Source organism: Cimex lectularius, unplaced genomic scaffold (assembly GCF_000648675.2).
Source record: "Cimex lectularius strain Harlan isolate CLEC.00 unplaced genomic scaffold, Clec_2.1 scaffold113, whole genome shotgun sequence".
Taxonomy (NCBI): Eukaryota; Metazoa; Arthropoda; class Insecta; order Hemiptera; family Cimicidae; genus Cimex; species Cimex lectularius.
The window spans coordinates 375,385-395,899 of NW_019392858.1; the positions used below are offsets into that span (position 1 = coordinate 375,385).

General features: G+C 33.9%; 2 protein-coding genes across 3 annotated transcripts in view; one reads left to right on the forward strand and one right to left on the reverse strand.

The window, feature by feature from the left end:
- LOC106669492 overlaps positions 1 to 5,470 on the forward strand; it is a 35,972-nt gene extending 30,502 nt beyond the window's left edge. For both annotated transcript variants that reach the window (XM_014399014.2, XM_014399013.2), the window contains exon 2: positions 4,560 to 5,470. In XM_014399014.2, coding sequence (XP_014254500.1) covers positions 4,560 to 5,081 — 522 coding nt within the window. In that variant the 3' untranslated portion in view covers positions 5,082 to 5,470. The remainder of the gene's footprint in view (positions 1 to 4,559) is intronic.
- LOC106669491 overlaps positions 1 to 20,515 on the reverse strand; it is a 230,460-nt gene that overhangs the window by 171,787 nt on the left and 38,158 nt on the right. The window lies entirely within an intron of this gene.

Below are 20,515 nucleotides of genomic sequence, written 5' to 3' on the forward strand. Positions count from 1 at the left end.
TGATTACACGACATTTGAAAAATGGCAAAAAGTAGGAAAATTCGAACGGTTGTAGGTTGAGATGGAGAGTTGGTGTCTGAGATGATCGAAGTCACAATGGCTCAAGTGGTAGAGTAGCGCTGTATTTAGCCGAAAGTTGTGGGTTCGAATCTTGCTCTGGACACTGTCTTTTTTATCTCAACCAAGACCTTACATAGAAAGAATATTTATTATTTATGATCATTTAGAGATCGTGAGATGCGGTCTGGTGTAACGTAGGTTGTAGAAAAACATTTTCGTTATCGTGCCAACGTTTAGATCTCCATTGTGATCATCTTCAGGGCTCGAAGTGTTTGTTTTCTGTGTAGATGTGTCATTATTGTGAGTCGTGTTGAGAGTGCCCACGATCTTACGATCTCCAAATAATTTCTAATTAACGGTCACTAAACACCACAGACTTATTATTTGTCAATCTGGACGTATTATATTTATAAATTTTCCTCTGAATTTTTCCTTTCAAAATAAGTATATTTACGACTTTTACAACAACCACTGAATAAAATGATTGCTAGTAAATCCCGTGTGATGAACGTCAGTATATACTCAAATGCTCAAATAATAGACCAAACTAAGCGACAAACTTGAAAAAGTTTCTTACGTGCTTAAAACTTAAACGTAAGTGGAGTTGTTATAAGTTGTAAGGTCCGTTGTCATTCTCAAGCACCGATACGTTCTATGCTCAAATAAATCTTACTTAGATTCTTTAAGAATTAAAATAAGGTACTTGAAAAATGTGCTGCGATGTAACACTTTAAGTAGCAATTGTATATTTCTGAGCGGTCCCACCCACATCCCTATTTTTCAACTTGCCGACAAAGTTAAGGGTAGCAACGTAAAATGTTCGCAAAGTATGTTAATGCGGTGTAGATATTGCTATCACTAAGTGGATCGTTCTAAGCTAACTAATTCCTCTTGTAATTAACTTTCGAAAATCTTTGTTCCCCAGTAACACGAAACAAATATTCTAAGTGTTAAGCATGAACATTTTTCGATAATTAACATTGAGATTGAATTTAATTAAAAATCTCAAATGTAACACGGCTTTTTTCTATAATTGATTGTTTGAAAAGCATGTTTCATTGCAATTTTATGACAAATTAATAATGTTCTTGTTTATCTGATAACACTAATTTGTCACCTGGAACAATTGTCATTTGTTTGAAGGAATTACGGCTGTTGTCCACATCGTCGCTCATACTGTAAGCAAATCCCTTGACATGTAAATTCCCATTTTCCAGCTACGAATGCCACATTAACAGAAAATGTTCCAACAACATAAAAACTTGTTAGTTCAATATTATTTTTGTTAGTTGAGGATTTCATAAAAGAACCAAACTTCATTGGGATATACAAATAAATCTTGAACGCTTAGAAAACCGTAGAAAAACTATTGACCGTTTTTTGAGGAAGTACTTATTTTTTATAACATAAAAACCAAGTATATAATGACAAAATTGGTAAAACTATTAGAATACTGAAAATAATAATAATAAAAATATTAATAATAACTAGTAAGTGTGAATGTATTTATTAGCGCGAATGATGGCAGGCCCTCAGTAGAATATCCAATACCCTGAGACGTGCCAAATTTAGGTTAAGTGACAATACATGTATGTACGTACGTGTGTGTATAAAATGTTTTAAAATTATTCTGTAAGTTAGCGTTTGGAAGGAAAAAAATTTAAGTAAAGTAATTTTTTTCACAAAAATTGGTATCAAGGGTTTTTGCGAGCAACGAATATGACTATGTTTCTGGATTTAAAACCATTTATTTTCATCTAATTTTCTACTTCATACGGTCACCAATTAGTTTTTCAATGGGTAGATTATGTACTTTTGACCTGAGGTTGATGTGAAAAATATAAACATTGTTATGAACTTCAATCAATTATTCTTTGTGTGTAAGACCTTCAGCTGGGTTCGAAACCCGCTCGTGACCTCAACCATTTTCATTTCAATCAAGACCGAACATACAAAGAATAATTAATTGAAAGAAGTAATTTGGTCAATCAGACCACTAAACAAAATGGATTGTTATGAACTTTAGCTTTACTGAATCTGGTCACTGTTTTTAAAAAAAATTTTTTAAATTTTTTAAACTTTTTTTTACTGGAAGCGTGTTTTGGTTTTTATAACTCTTTATGTAGGATTTTTTCACATTTAATACGATCTCTATACGATCTTATCTTATCCTACGTAAAAACATGAATTGGCTGATATATGATTATCTTGAAATAAATGCCCAACTCCAACCGAAACCCATATTTAAAAAAAAAACTTGATTTAGCTAAAATCATTTAAATTGCTCACATTTTTTCTCAGCTAGTAGGACCCATTGATAAGAACGGTCGGACATGGGTCGAATATTTTTTGACCCACTTATCGCCAAAACAAGTTTGGTTGAAATCCGTGAACTGGAAGTACAAAAATATGTGAAAAATGTTTACGCGAAATTAACAAAATTAGTCAGTTCTCTTTACAAACTAAAAAGTTATTAAACACTAATGAGAAACAGGCTCCAATTAAACTAGGCCAATATCCAGACAGAAATTTTAAAAATGGTCAAATCTAGAAAGTGACAACACTATCAAATCGAACATTTACGTGAGTGAAAATAGCTACCCTAAATCATAAATCTCAGGGAAAACAAGCTTTTTTTTAATTGCTGAAATTTAACTGCCAGCGTTCGTTAAATTTACTTTGAAAAAGCAGTCAAGGTTTTATGAAAGTGCTATTTTTATTGATAAATCTAATATTTTATGCCCATTGGTTTAGAAGGTTGTCAACAAGCATTATATTACAATAAGACAACGCTAAACTTCATTACCTAACTTTAAGTCTTTGGACAATTCAACTTCCCTCGACTATCTGAAGAATTTCATCATATTGAACTTTTCTGAAGTTACGCCATTATAAAAAAGTTATAATTAAAAGAAATAACTACCACCGGTAAAAATGTAAATTAATGAATATTCAAACATGATAAAACAGTGAGGATAGGCAGACCACATGATCGGTGGTAACAAACAAAATACAGGTTCATCAACCCGCAGACCACAATGAGAAACATCTTACTAATTAATAAATCAGCATTTCTCCAACAAAAAGTCAAATTTAATTAAGTATTAATTACATAAAAGAAAATAAAAGGATAACTGGCGATTGATTTTAAATTTTGAAAAGCTCCCATTGTTTAATAAATGTTTCTCTGATGTATTATGAGTCTGTTAGCATACTTAAGTGAACAATGTACTTTGCAAATACCAACACTAAGCCTTTGGCCGGATATAGCAATCTGTACTATTTTGGAAGCTCAAGAACATCCTACTAGCCACTTATTAACTTATCCAAAGATCCTACCGTAACGATCGTTATTAAAAGTGTTCCACAAAACTTCATTTCTCATCCAACCTATTCTAGCATGTGTCCCACACGGAATAGGAATAGGTCCCCCCTGCTCTACTCAATTTATAAATCACACCTACCACTATCACGCTATTGTTTCTCCTGATCAAGATCCCGTCATAGCTTCCAGTCATCTCAAAAAATCTTGCATATCCACGAATCATGGCTCCAACGTGGATAATCAAAAATAACAAAACCAAGCTAAAAAATCAACGTACATAACATTCACCCTAAACAAGAAAACGCTCCCATCACTATACCTCAACAATGTTCTCATCCATGTGGAGAACCATGTACGATAAGTCCGACTCTACCTGGACAAATGACTGGCTTGGAACCTACGACCTAAGCGTATAAATGCACCCTACGGTTCATCATGTTAAAACGCTTCCTTTTGGCCAATTTAAATGCACTTTTTGTATACTTCATCACATTTAATAATATCTCACATGGTATTTTATTATCCAGCGTAATTTCTGCTAAAGAAACGGATCGAGGGATACACTCATTTTTGGGGTGGTTAATGAAACTCTTGATTAACTAAAAAAACTCTTTCCTATTTATTTAAATAACAGACAACCATTAGCGTTAGGTTTTAGTTCGGCCTTTTGGAATTTCACTTATTTTGCTTTGTATTTAATGATTAATTTTAATTACAATTAATTAAGGTTTTTAGTTGAGATAAAAAAGTCAATGGCACGAGCGGGATTCGAACCTACGATCTTCGGCTAGATACGCCGCTGCTCTACCACTTGAGCTATCGTGACCTCGATCCACTCGAACACTAACTTCCTATCTCAACCCCACCTTTTGAATTTTCCCTTCCTTTTTGCCATTTTCGTCGAGAATCCAATCCGATTACACATTTGAAAAATGCCAAAAAGAAGGGAAAATTAAAAAGGCGGGGTTGAGATGGGAAGTTACGTCCGAGTGGATCGAGGTCACGATAGCTCGAGTGATAGAGCAGCGGCGTATCTAGCCGAAGATCGTGGGTTCGAATCCCGCTCGTGCCATTGACTTTTTTATTTCAACTAAAAACCTTAATTAATTGTAATATATTAATTGGTCAAGCGGACCACGAAATTAGTGAATTTAATTAATTTTTTGTGTTTCAGATGGAATACGTACTGCTCGTATCATTGTTTGTCGCCTGCTGCGTCGGCCATAGCCTGCCAGTTAGCCAAACCGCGGACGAAGAGGCTCAAACAAAGTCAGAAAAAACCGTAACAAAACGAAGCATCCCTTGGTACCTTCCGACCATATACCTGCCACCGATCATCCAAGTGCACCACGTAATTTACCTTCAAAAGCCGGACGGAAGGTGTTTTTCCGATTTACCCCGACCGACTCCTGGTCCTTCGGGCAACACAACAAATGCACTACCTTCTTTGGAAGATAGACTGGGAGTGAATACCAACGACACGAATCAGGAGCCATCGAAGTGCGTTTGGGCCATCGTTGCCTGCTGTTCGCCCAATTCCCGAGAGATCAGATACTCCTGTTTCGAACTTCTGGGCTGCGAGGGACCTTTCTGGGATGAAAATCCCTGCGAAAGTAGGATCGTCACCGCAGCGGCTAATACAGCATTGAAGTTTTACATGAGTAACAGTAGGGAAACTCAGAACAATGATATATAGATTGACCTAAATAACTGAACCAACTGTATTAAGTAAAGAACACTAAATTCTTTCTGTGATACCATCTACCAGCCATATAACTTTCACTATAAATTTTTTAAGATACTAAACATTGTATTTTATGAACTTTTTCAATTGTTGTAACAAGTCTATTGATTCAAGCCTACCATTTATTTATAAAATATTGAACAACCTACCAGTTCCCTAATAATTGGCGAGAATTGTGAATCGGTTTTTTGTTAAGCCTTGTTTTATATTGTGATCTTTTATTATTCTAATGTAATCGAAATATAGTTATTTGTAATGAATTTCGTCAACAATGTTTTTTATGATTTAATAATCAATAATATTGTGTTTAATAAAATATTTGTTGCTTTTTATTAAAATTATTTAATGATTGGAATCAATCCCCATGTTAATAATTTGACAAGCAAAGGTACGCACATAAGATCAAAACAATCAGAGCCAAATTCGTATTCAGGAAAAAGAAGCTTAATCTCACAGCTCTAACCGTGCTCCAAGAAATAAACCATTGTAGAAATTAAGAAATTACGAAAACTTCTTGATCAAAGGTTAACGTAGAATGAATACCTTAAGAGAAACCACAAGACACGAGAAGTCAAAGAGAGTGGAAAGAAAGTGTCTAGCAAATGCGTGCCATACGAAAATATTCTACTAAGTTAAAATAACTGGCGTGATTTACCAACTAACTCATAATATTAGACTTAGACGTAAAATAATTATTGAAAAGAGAGCTAAATGTAAAGAAAAACCTGAAGCACTTCTATAGTATATACAGGGTGAATTGCTACTCGTGCTACAAACTTCTCCAGTAGATTCTTCACCCTAAAATGAACAAAAAAGTTCATATTGTCCATGGTCCGATTCTCAACCATTTNCGGACCATGGACAATATGAACTTTTTTGTTCATTTTAGGGTGAAGAATCTACTGGAGAAGTTTGTAGCACGAGTAGCAATTCACCCTGTATAAGACTCAAAGATGCAAAATAGTATGTGAATGAACTTAAAGGGCCCTAACTATGAGCACTACACACCCGGCTCAACTTTAAATATCTTTCAAATAGAATTGCTAGCTGTAGAAACGCGTTCAAGAAATAAAGAACAAACATCTCAAGAATTATAATAATACTTTCAGAAAGCCAAGCAGCTCTAAAAAATTTCCAAGCTTACGAGATGTACTCAAGCCTTATTTTAAACTGCCTAAAACTAGAAAACTGGGATGTACAAATTGTCTAGTGCTAAGGTGAGTCCCAGGTCAGGAATTTCAGACAACAAACAGATATACTTGGTCAAACGGAAGCCTTGGGACAACACAGAGCCTTGGAAAGTAGCCGTGTACCTCGGAAAGGCATTCCTGAACTATGTAGATCTAAGAGCCATACCACTAGGAAGAATTTTTAATTCATTAAAAGAAACGAAAAACTTTCCGGAAATCCATTAGCAAAAATCGGTAAAATAGAGAAAAGTTGCTAAAGTGAGAAATGCCTAATCTCATTCGAAGGGAAAAATCCAAATGTTTATTGTGATATACTGTCACATCACACATCAATTTTCTATTTATTTCGTAGGGAATCAAACAAAACTATAATGCGTCATACGTTTTATGTTACTTATTCAGAGATCGTGAGATGCGGTCTGATGTGATGTAGGTTTCAGAAAAACATTTTCTTTGTCGTGCCAACGTTTCGATCTTTATTGAGATCATCTTCAGGGCTCAATAAAGATCGAAACGTTGGCACGATAAAGAAAATGTTTTTCTGAAATCTACATCACACCAGACCGCATCTCACGATTCTGAATAATTATCGATTAACGGTCAATAATCACCACACACACGTTTTATGTTACATTGTAAGTCTACAAAAATATTACTATCATAAAAAATTACGAACTATAGTATTTTAAAAAATTAAATTATTTATTAATTTAGATAAATAAACATAACTATACATGTATTTTAAATGCTGTTAAGAAAAAGATACAAACGTCATTTAGTGCAAAGCTCAATAAGTTAATTACACTATAAGTCTAAAAGGGCTAATAAATTTATTTCATACAATATTTGTAGTTGTAAATAACAATTAAATGTTAAAAAAATTAAATGATAAACTTAGTAAGTTGGTTTAGAACCCGCACAACTTCCATGTTATGCAGAAGTGTATAACTCAACGCCGTAATTACTTCAAAAGGAATCTATTTCATATATTTTTCAATAACAAACGTTTGAACTAAAAAATAAAATTGTTTTTGCAAATTTTAACCGAAACTTTAGATCTGCTACGGTATCCTTATAAAGTTTACAATGGAGGATCACGACCGGGACGTTTCAGAAAGAGTAAGAACAAACAGGATTCTGAGAACAAATGAGGGTTCTCCTTCAATGAATGTAGACAATAGGCTTTATACATAAGACACTATTTCCTGCAATTTGTGCACAAAGTGCAATTAGCGAAAGGTCTTACAAATTTCACAAGAGTGGAGTTTAGAAATATTAAACTATCAGTAAATAAACAGAAAGAGTGTGAAGTTAACATATCATTTATATTTTATGATTTTTTTCATTTTTATTTACATTATATGATTTTATTTATTTTATTAGTGTTTCCTAAAAATTTTAAAATAAAAAATCACTCAGTATATTGATCGTGCTTTCGAGGAATATATCACTCTTGGATTACAATTGAAACGTGGATTTGAAGGTGGTAGATCTCGTACATTCTCCTGAACTAAATAATAACGTAAGAAAACCGTAGATAGTTGGAAAAAACATAAAATATTGAATATCTGCAAAAGGGTTAAGAATCGGACTTTGGTTCAAACTAATTTTTTGATTTCTGGTGAAGATCAACTTTGTGGTACGGGTAGTGAATCACCCTGTATAATAATATTTATTAACTGTGTAATCATTAGAAATATTTTCAACGTCCTGATGAAAGGGATATTCCTCGACAGGTTGCCGAATTAACTGAATGTTTTTCTTTCTTTTAAATTCGCCTGAACAAGGATTTTTCATATACAATTATAATATTAAGTGGTTATGGAAGCGACACAGCTATTGATTGCTCAATATATGAATAATATATAATATGAACGCTGTAATCAATCACACCAACCTGTTGAGAAAAACATGAACATTAACACTTATGGCTCAAGGTATATTTCAAGGATTTACTTATGATTCTATAAGGATCTTTAAAATCTAGATTATTCTGAATATTATTCCTGTCGAAAGTTTTCTTTTAAGAAAACTGTGGATTCATATTCATATAAACAAATTAAAATATCATTTTTATTTTTATACAATTTATTTAACAGTTATCTGATTATCGTTGTGGTGGGTTTCCGAGTACAAACAACTTACACTTGTTAGGATGGGTAATGAAAAGACTTGCTCAATGGAAAAAGATTTAAAAGGATCTCATGTTTTTTTATAATGTATTTTAATATAAAGAAACCATTCAGTGCTAGGCCTTTGCTCAGGCGTCTAAAATTAAAGTCACTCTTTAATTTAAATTGATGTGTGTTTTCTAATTATTTCTAAAAAGGTCTCACTTTTGTAATTCTAGCCAGAGGTAAACCAGTCGGGTGAATGAGAACTTGATGGAGTAAAGTTTTCACTGAATACGGTCTTAGGGCCTTTTTGTCGAACGTAGAGACTACTCAATAGCGGGTTTTTCAAGTACCCCCCCTAATTGCCACCCTTTGTACCGTGGAAACCTCGAAAACCTTTACGACACCTTCACAATTTGCGGCCGACTTTTCAAAGATTACCTTTATCCAGGGAAAATAGCACCATTCCCCGATGGGGATGATTCGATTTTGACCAATCTTTTTAACCGATTGCGAACCGTTAACGATATGCTCACATACGAAATAGATAACTGATGCGTTCCTCGCACGGAGGGCTTGTGATTCCGGCCAATACGCTGCATTCGCTACAGCGATAATTCAACCGAATATCAAACCCGGAGGACTGCACGATGTTCATGCCCACACCGATTACAACACGGGCTGACATTCATCGATTACCCAACATTCAATTCATGTTATTGAATTATGTACCAACAAAATTCTCAACATGATACAAATCTACGCTATTCAGACGAACAATTAAAACACAAATCAATAAACATTTTTACGATTAATGGTAGGCAAATCAATTATTTAAAATAATTTAAAAACTAGTTCCTACTGATTTCCTGGCGTGGAAGGTCAAGGCTAAAATATAATTATCAGTAACAAAGATAAATTACAAAAAGTGTGTACATTTTTCTTATTTATAAAATATCCATTCACTTGATATTTAAGAAGGAATGAGTGTATCAATTCAACAGTTGAAAATGATAGTTCTACTCACAAACGTTCGTTTCGAAAACTATCCACCTAGCTCCCGTGGCTATTGCCTTTTATCATTCTTGATTGACCCTCCTATACGCCCTTCTCTTGATATTTATTAATCATATTTCATGTAAGAACTGCCTGCCTTGCATAAAGATGCAAAAATTTGCTCTTTTAACCACTATCCACCAGTGCTCGGAGCGATAGAGACAGGGGAGATGGATTGACAAGCATTTTCTATCTTTCACCTCAGTTCTTCAACTACGGCGTAGACACTGTTTTTTAAAAGGTCGCACAGAAAATAGTCAAGTGGAGTTAAATTAGTTTAGGAGGCCAACAGATCGGACCATGAGGTCCTATCCACCAATCCCGAAAGTGACGATTCAAATATTCACCTGCAAAGAATTGTGTTCGGGGCATCCATCAGGCCTGAGAATTATTCTTCGTCGTTGTTGTAATGCTAGTAAAGCCTCCCTCAAAAGTTAAGAAATTGATTACCATTTAAATTATTTTCATAGAAATAAGGACCAATTAATTTATTTCTGAGAAACTAACTCCAATCGTTGATGCGGTGAACCACCTGATGATGACAAGAGTACGAAATTCGCGGGTTTTCTTCTGCCCGAAAATTCCAACGTATTAGTATGCCATTGCATTCATCAGTCCATAGGTTGTATGGAACGTTTTCTTCAGCCTCCAAAATCTAAAAGTAAAATTTACTTACTTCGAGAAATTAAGTAATTTATCTCATTAATAATGCGAGTTTGACAAACAATGACAGAATGTAAACAATAAAGGTAATTAATGTTTACTTTAGTGAAGAAGCAAATTATTGGAACGAAACAAACGAAATGCTTTTTTCAAACTTTGCCATAACTTTGTCTTTTTTGACCAATTTAAAATCCTTTTGCACCATTATATTCAGCGTACAAGCTCCTTTAAAATAACGTATCAGGATGTATAATGTATTTAAAATTTTGAAGTAGGACCGGGCCTGAGGTGCCCTGTATAATTTTTCTCCAAAGAAAGGTAAAATTTGAAACTAGACAAAAAAATTTTAAACAGGTATTTTTTGTTTCTTTGATAGCTTCATCGGTTCAAGAGAAATTCAGCCGGACCTTCTACAAAGGACACCCGGTATTTATATAAAATCAACATAGGTTGGGGTATCCTGTCTTCGAATATCTTTCAGATTCACGGATGAGCACACTTTGTTGTACGACGTTAACTGTTTACTCATAAATGTTTTAAAGCTTGAGCTGCCGCTCAAGGGGAATCTCTGTGACCTCTTGGTTATTAGAAGATGCCCATGTGTTAGTGTGATGTAATCAGGTCGTTACTATCCTTTACTTTTTGTCCATGGCCACGATTCGAATGACGGTTTTATTTCTTTTAATTTGTCGGTCATTACAGCCTAGCAGTTTTGCTAATCTTGGTAACATAAATTTGGCGTCCGGTAGGCTTACCAAATTTTGGGCCGAAGCTCGCATATCTTCCAGTGAGGTGTGTACGAGTAAATGGTATATAATACATGGAATACAGGGTGCCCTTTCTAGATGGCCCGTATGAAGTTAATTTTGTGTTCTTTTAACTACCAACCTAGCGATAAATATTGCTGGATAACAACAGTTTTTCTCCGAATATTTTTATTGTTCTTAGTTTTACTTGTTATTAACGTCTTTTAGCAGAAGTGTCAACATAGGCCTAATAAATCAACCAGGCTTATGGGCTCATAGAAGATTTGGCTGGTATCATGGTGTTGATTCTCTTGAGTTTTCTGTACAATTCAATCAAATTATCTATTATAGACGACTATTTTAAAAAAGTTTAAACAACCTTATTCACTTATTTCTAGTGTAAAATTTATGTTAGAATTTTTTCTTAAATCTTATACGGTTCCCGACCATATCTATTATGCATAAATACACATGATGTTTCCGCAAGATCACACGGTGGATTAATTCATCGATTGATTCGAATAGAACTATTTTGAAGTAATCCATAAATATTTCATCATAAAGCCTTTCATTTCATAAAACAATTATTGTAAATTTACAAGTTTGTTGTAGGCACCGGTTAAACAGGCGAAATATATCGGTTTTAGAAAATTGGTTTATGAAGTTTTCGATAATGTTTTGTTATTTTAATTTAACCCATTTTTTAGCGGGATTATTTCGTAAATAGATTGACAAAATCAAATGACGTTACATCCCAATAATTATTGGGTTGTCCGGAAAATAATGCAGGATTTTGGTATTAAACAAAAAAAAAGAAACTAGTTACTTTAAAGCAATGTTCTTTAATCAAAATAATTTCCCANATTTTACGAGGGTTCGCAACAGCAGAGGTTATATCAACCCTCGGGGTGCCGGTGTTTTTGAAAAAAGCCCATTTCATGTCGGGTTCGAATGCAGGGCCGCTGGATTCGAACCCTGGACCTTTACCTTACAGTGATGAGCGCCGTGTCAACACCCAAACCGTTGCGGCCACCGACGCCCCTTTGATTTTGCTATCTTGCTGTTTTGGTATGTCAGTCGAGTTTTGTCCTCTAGTCACCTTAAGTACAGAATATTTAATGATACCATACACAACGTGATCATTGTTCATTATGAAGTCATGTAGTACAAATTGGTTTGTGATACATAATTTAATATTTAATAATAAGTCATAAAAATATGTGATACTATATGTTAAGATGTGTCTTGGTATGATATTTTAAATTAATACATTACACAACACGATAAATGAAGTAATATACAGTGGATCTGTGTGGTGTTTGTCAGTCATGTCCCTTTTATCAGTATGTACTCAGAACTGAACATGACGAGAAGCAGAAATGCGTCTTACATTACAAAATGGCGATATAGTCCGATCAGGATGATAATAAATGATGTTCCAGAAATTATTTTCAAAATTTTCAAGCACCGTTTTAGTCATACTGGTTCTGATTAACCAATTAGTTATATATACATCCTTAAATATGCTTTTAACTTTTAGCATTCGTTTAAGATAACAATGCAAACTGGTTATGCCCCTTAACACTTTCAAATTGGTTTTCGTCACATATTTTATAGGGATTTGTTTTAGTGATTGCCCTTTAAAATCGCGTTTCGTTGTATTTTACCAATTTAATTAAACCATATATCGTAATCCCATGGTTTTCGTCGTTATATTTCTACAGGGAAATGCAGTGATGAAGGGAACCAATTAGTTCGTGCGTTACAAATTAATTTCCGAATATAATCCTCTGTGTGGCACGAGGTCAACGTTTCGATAAGAATAACGATAACAGCGCACAGCCAGCTGCTGGTAATTTGACTTATAGAGCTTGCAGGGGAACAGTTCACCTCAATTACTTCCCTAAATTGGTTGGAGATAATAGCGCAGATAGGAACAAGGTCGCCAACGCAAAGACTTCCTGTAAAGTGCAGACTCTTTTGAGTTTAATAGAATTTTCTATTTCCACCTCACCCTTTGATTCTCTTTTATCTTCCGCAACATGAACTATCTTGAATTAATTAAAAAGGCGCTGAGAAATTAATTACATTCGCAGCTTTCATCAGTCTAATGATTGTAGTCCAGTACTTTTAAATTAAAAGAAATAATGTCCAAATTCGTTTCACACGAAACCTTTTATGAGAATATACTTTTTAGCGTTCTATTTAAAGACGTAATAAGTCTTCATTAGAATAGAATTATTTTTTATTTGGAAAAAATTGGTTAAATTAATCAAGGTGTTATATTAATCAAACGGTAATATGTGATGTTTAAAATTACCATACAATTATACACCGCTCACTTGTTATTTTATGATAAACACTCATAAGCATAAAACTATAGTTTTTAATAAATCGATTTGAATGCCTGTATTGAAGAAGGATCTTACTCACCCGACTAATCATAACCAAATCCCACTCCAATGCCATTGGAGTTGATGGCATCCCTATCCATTTTCTTAAACTCTGCCTCCCAATATTACTACCTGTTCTACTTCACATTTATAACTACTTACTCCAAAATTCTGTTTTTCCGACAGCCTGGCAAAAAGCTCTTGTCCATCCTGTCAATAAAACCCCCAACCCATCCTCCCCTACCGACTACCGTCCCATTTCCATCCTCTCAAGCCTGTCCAAGCCCCTAGAAAGATTAGTCCAAGCACAAGTCTCCAGGCACCTTGAACAGTCCCATCTTCTCAACCCCCTCCAATCTAGATTCNCACGTAAGACCCGCTCATCCCCAATCGACCTTATCCTTCCGCAGCATACAACCCATACCTTCGAAAGATCCTTTCTGATCCAAGCCCCTAAACTCTGGAACTCCCTTCCCCTTTCTATTCGTCACGCTGCCTCCTTTTCCTCCTTTAAATCCCACCTGCACAATCACCCCTACACCTACAATCTCCCTCCAAGCAGAGACCTCACTTTAACATTTGTTATTTTTGTTTAATATTCTCGTAATTTTTTCTTCTGTCCTGCCTTATTGGTATACATTGTGCCAAGATTTCTATCTTTTTTTTTTTACTTTTAGCTTCATAGAAGGAACTTCCTTTATTTATTTCATGTAAATTATTCTTAGGAGACACCAGTCCCAGAATAAAGTTATTTTTCTTCTTTTTCTTCTTCTTACTTTTGGGCCGAAGCTCGGATATCTTCCAGGGGCGGATGTACCAGTAATTGGTATATAATATTTGGAATACATGGTGTCCTTTTTATTGACCAGGATGAATTTCTTTTTAACCTACTATGCTATAAAAAAATCAATACGTCAATATTTTTTAGTCTATGTTCAAATTGTTACGTCTTTTGGAGAAAAATTAGACGGTATCTCAGGCCCAGTTCAACTTCAAAATTTCAAATACGAACCTATATGTTCTGACATAACATTTGAAAGGATTTTGTACGCTGAAAACAATGGTGCAATTGGATTTTAAATTGGTCAAAAATGACATAGCTATGGCAAAAAGTTTGAAAAAAAGAATTTGCGTTCCTATTTATTAATCACATTTTATGTTCGAAACGCCTGCCTTACGTAAGGATGCAAAGATTTGTTCTTTTTAACTGTTCATCGGTTCTAAGAGCGATAGAGTCAGGAGAGTGGATTGACAATTGTTTTCATCCTTTGCCCGAATTCTTCAACTGAGATTAATGGGTTATGATTTGCGTAGACACTGTTTTTTCAATGTTCGCACAGAAAATAGTCAAGTGTAGTTAAATCGAGTGACCGAGGAGCCCAACAGATCGGTCCATGAGGTCATATCCACCAATCCGAGAAGTGACGATTCAAATAAATCGTCTCACCTGCAAAGAATTGGGGCATTCATCAAGCTGGAGAATCATGCTTTGTCGTTGTTGCAGAGGAGCATATAATCTAATAGTGCTGGTAAAACCTCCCTCAAAAATTGAGGAACTGAGCACCATTTAGATTATTTTCGTAGAAACAAGGCCAATTGATTTATTTCCGAGAAGTCCACACCAAACGTTGATGCTGTGAACCACCTGATGATGACAAGAGTACGAATTCTCGGATTTTTCTCTGCCCACGTTCCAAAATTCCAACGGTTTAGTATACCACTAGAGGTGAACTTGTATTCATCAGTCCGTAGGATGTATAGAAAAACATTTTCTTCAGCCTCCCAAATCGACATTTGTGCAAGGAACGTTAGGCACCTGTCATCATCAGAATCGCGAAGTCTCTGGACAAGATGAGAAATATTCTCACCCTCATATCTTTGCTTCCGCTTAAGATGGACTTTTGAAATTTGAAACATAAATTAACTTTAGGTCTCTTAAATATTGCAATAAATTGATCACTTAATATTAAGCTTTTTCGAAAGGGGAGAATTTCAAAATTTTCAGTTTTGTTACTCACTGACTCACGGATCATCAAAATTATAAGGCACTACCCGAATATCTGATAAAAAGGAAATTTTATAAAATGGTAGGTTTTATATAGCAAGTAAAGGAAAAATCTGAGAATTGCAATTTTTCCAAAAATGCCAAAAATGCCACTATAGGTAGGCGTGAGGTCCCACCATCAAAATTATAAGGCTCTTCCCGTATAGGTAGAAATATGAAATTTGGTACAAAGCTAAGTCTTCCTTATATTGTGAAAAAATGTAAGAATGTGAAACTTGCAATTTTCGAAAATTGCAAAACTGGCCGAGTGCTCGTAAAAGTAGGAGTAAAATGAGGGTGGTCACAATGTAGATACCACTACTTTGTTAGGCTGACTTTTTATTTTTTTGAAAGGGTGGAACTTTTATCTTTTCTTTTGAGTTCTCTCATGCAATAGACTAAAAAAGAACGGACATTCAGAACATGGCCTTTTTTGACAGTTAGGTTTTTGTTGGGATGTATCTTTACACCAGAGAAACCAAATAGTTGTTGCGTCTATTTTCGAGATTGCGAAATTTTCCAGATTTTTTTAAAATTGCTATTCAAACCGGTGTAACGGTAAAACCCTAATTTAGCTAAAAGGCTAAATGCAAATTAACCATTTGCCCTAAATACAAATAAAAAAAACTCAACTAAATACTGCAGTTCTTTCGGAAAAAATTTCAAAATTACAGGTGATTGAATTAAAATAAAATCCGAACAAGTGGATTTCGACACGGGTTGCAAGTACACAATTGTTGGACGGAAACGTTTCATTCTCGAGCGTGTAGTCATTCTGTTAAAACAGAAAGGATCCTTAAAGAAGGGGATTTCTGGAGGTTAATTAACTGGGCTCCTGTTGGATGGCGGGAGCTAATGCGATTTAGGCCCGGGTCACGAGGATTATACCCTGTTTCTTACGAGGAAAACTCGATCTTCTCTCTTTTTAAAAAACAGTATTATAAAGAAAAATCTTTCGTAATGCCGGATTTCACAAAAGCCACTTTTAGTATTATATCGACGGCTTTTAAGTGCCATGGCGAACGGATGTGTTGACAAAGTAAAATAAACTTAACACAGTATTTAGCTGAGCACGACAAAAATAGAGCATACTCAAGAAATAAAAAGTTAGAAAAGCAGAAACTGTTCATTGGAAACAACTTGTGTCGAAATTTTAAGCATAGAACATTTTAGGATAAAAATCTTTCTTAAAAAATTATTTTCTTAAATTAAAACTTCTTTAATTATCTTAACGACGATAAACTATTTGAACTGGAAAAGTACAATAATTTTTCAAAATTTGTCCAAAATTAGGGCTTTGCAATCCAAAAAATTCGTATTCTTTTATCTACAATTTAGAATAATTTATTAAATAATGTAATATATTTGTATTAAGATCTAATGATATTTTTTGGAATAAAAATGTGCTTAAAATGACTAATAAAAAAACAGAAAAAATCGACAGTTATATCACCATTGTAGCCTTGTAAAAATTTATCATGAAACAAACCTGCACTTGATGGATCAAAGTTTTTTTTTTAAATTTCACATAATGACAATCTTTCGAAGATAATCTCACTTATAAATAATGGAGTAAGGGAAATAATTAAGCCCTAAGTTATCCCTCTTTAATAAGGCTTCAAATTAATATAACGATTACAACCCTGATATCGTTTAATTTACACGATTTTCTCCAGAATTAACAACGATTTTAATTAAACAACAGCTAAAGGGGTTTGATTAATAGGCCGTTTTGTTATTTTGCCTAAATTACCAATTAAGGTCGTTTGCAATTGAGACGTTAAACGGTGATTGCTAAAAATCTATGTACACCAACATTATTATTTTTTGTTTATTACAATATTAATTTATCCAATAATATTAATTCTAGAAAAAAATCTTAGTATTTTTTAACTCCAGTAAATAAACCTACCGTGTATAAAGCGGTCTAGCATATAATCAGAATATGTTCTATTAGGAAAAAGAATACTAATAATAGTAAATAAAAGTTTAAACATAAGATAATAATGAAATGATTAGGGAGTAAAAGAAAATAAATGCTGTGACTAACGTTCTCATTATTTCTTTCAGTTAATTAATCTTTATGTAAGGTATTGGTTAAATGAAAAAGTAGTGTCACGAGCGGGATTCGAACCCAGGACCTTCGGCTAGAGGGTTTGTATCCCGCGCGTGACACTAGCTTCTTCAGTTCAACCAATACCTTACATAAAGATTAATTAAATTAAAGAAGTTATTTGGTCAATTGGACCATGAGAACCATGAAATATAGGGGGATTATCATTATTGACCGAAAAAATCGAAAAAAATATTTACGGCTAGTACCAAGCACAAGATCACAAATATAACAGACCAGGAATATAAGGAAAATAACATATTCTCTCTCTCTCTCTCTCTCTCTCTCTCTCTCTCTCTCTCTCTCTTTTTCTTTCTTTCCTTTTCGTGCATATGTGTGAGAGATAGGGTAAAAACAGGTGAGGCGTAGAGAAAGAGCAATTAAAAAAAATAATGATTCAAATCGTTTGATTATGCTTCTTGATTTCAAATAGTTTATAACTAAAAATTGACATATTTATACACTTTCCTGCATTTTCGAAAAGTTTATCTTTTATGTAACTACCAAAATCAATGTTATAATAATAATAATTCACTAGTTTTCGTGGTCCGCTTGACCAATTAATATCATTCAATTAATTAATTTGAAAAATGGAAAAAAAGGAGGGAAAATTCAAAAGGTGGGGTTGAGATGGGAAGTTTGTCCGAGTGAATCGAGGTCACGATAGAAAGTAAAAAAGTATAAAAGTGGTAGAGCAGCGGTGTATCTAGCCGAAGATCGTGGGTTCGAATCCCGCTCGTGACACTGACTTTTTTATCTCAACTAAAAACCTTATTAATTGAAATAATAATGATTTTATAATTTGTAGTTTTATTTTAAAAATACTGTCCCGTCTAGTTGTTATGAAGTGGTGCCTTATTTTGACATTAAAATTTCTTGCGTTTCGGGAATCTACTTCCATCATCAGATCTTATTTTTTAAATTTGTCATTATATGTAGTTGTTTTAAGAAATTGCATCGACAAGCCGCATGGCCAAGATGGAAGAAAACCATGCACATATGATGAAATTTTTTTTTTTAAATAAGATGCTGGTGTTCGGTGTAAATTCCAGTCACGTCAAAAACATATAATGTAAAAATAAAAATAAAAAATTTCTACTACATGTAAAAGTTTGTTTTTTTAACACATACATAGTATAAATATAAAAAAAAATAAGTCTATTAAACAATCCTTGTTACATAATAAACAATTATAATATTAATGTTTTATTTAATACAATAAAGTGCAAATACAATAAAACATATAAGCATTACTGGACAATGGACAACAGTCCGTCCGTCGATTAATTTGATATGTGTACGTAATGCTGTGTAGCTAAATATATAACGAAACATGCTTTTCATTCTTTAGTTTTAGTACATCACATTATGACGTAATACATTATTCACATAATATAAATAATTACTTTGGTACGAAATATAATCAAAAGAAGTCAACAAAGAAGACGTACGAAAGCATTTTATTTATTTATTTTTATCACGACCCACTCTATACCGCAGACGGAGACAACCAACAACACGCTTTCATAAAAAGTAGTCTTTATTTTTTTAAACAAGTATCGATTTTCGGTTGCTGAACGCTCATCCTCTTCAGCTGTTATTACTTAAAAATACAAAAAGCCATCAAATATTTTTTTAAAGTTAACAATTACTAAAAGTAACTTACATGCCCACTTTCATGTAACACTGAAAGTTACAATTTATTCATGATTTATTATTATTTAATCATGACCCTTTGTGTAAATTGTAACCTACCGTGTTCCATGCAACTGAAATTAAATTTTAATAACAACCTATGGAAAAAAATAAAAATAGCAATAATATCAAGATAAGATTATATAGTTTTCATTGATTTATTGTCCAAACAAACAGTAAATTTATTCAGTCATGTAATAAATAATCTCGCCTGTAACATTTGGCATTAGATAAGATCATATATTACGGCATCAAGTTATGATTTATGTAACGATTGATATATGCCATTAGGTCGAATGACATTACCGCCTATGCAATAACGAGTTCCGTACTGCAGTTTAATTAGATAAGTTGAGAATAAGGGTTAACCGATGGTAAGAGTAGAGTGATTAGTTCCAGGTCGTGCCAAGGGTAATACAGGCCATTAGGGAAGACAAGCAAGCAGCTGCACATCTACATCAGTCTAACTGCTCGCACGCCCTTTGTGTTCAACCCGTCCGCACAATTTCACAACACCGACGCATTTACCGTTTTCGATTGATATAGACACAAGGTGGTGTCGGGATTGCAAATGAAATGCCTGTACAGGCACGGTAGCTGGTGGATTCTATTTGGATTGATGTCAATTGTGTACGTTTAAAAGGTGTACCCAGAATGACTGAAATGTTATAAGCTCAATCTATGTTGTTGTTTTTTAAATAAGATCAAAATGGTCTTATTATATCTCAATTATAGATGAGTATGATCCATTATAAGATATCGGAATATAAGTTAATAACATTATCTCAACCAAAACTTTAATTAATTGAAAAAGAATTTATTTGGACAAGCGAACCACGAAACCCAATAAATGTAATAAGCAAAATGAAGCATACTTCACTAAAGCTCTCCGTGGCCATTTCATTTGTCGCCGAAAATCAAAAATTTACACAACATTTGAAAAATGGCAAAAAGGAGGGAAAATTAAAAAGGTGGAGTTGAGATGGGAAGTTAGTGTCCGAGTGGATCGAAGTCACGATAGCTCAAGTGGTAGAGTAGCCGAAGGTCGTGGGTTCGAATCCCGCTTGTAACACTGACTTTTTTATCTCAACCAAAACCTTAATTAATTGAAAAAGAATTTATTTGGTTAAGCGGACTACGAAACCTAATAAATATAAAAATAAATTAATAACATTTTTGAAAGGAGGTAATTTAAAAACTAGCAATCATGATCCGTCCATTCTATCTGTTGGATTCGCCCGTGTAAACCATACGATAATTAACTAACCCTTTTATATAAGGTTTCGGTCGAAATGAAAAAGCTAGTACCACGAGCGGGATTCGAACACACGATCTAAATACGCCACTACTCTACCACTTGACCTATCGCAAC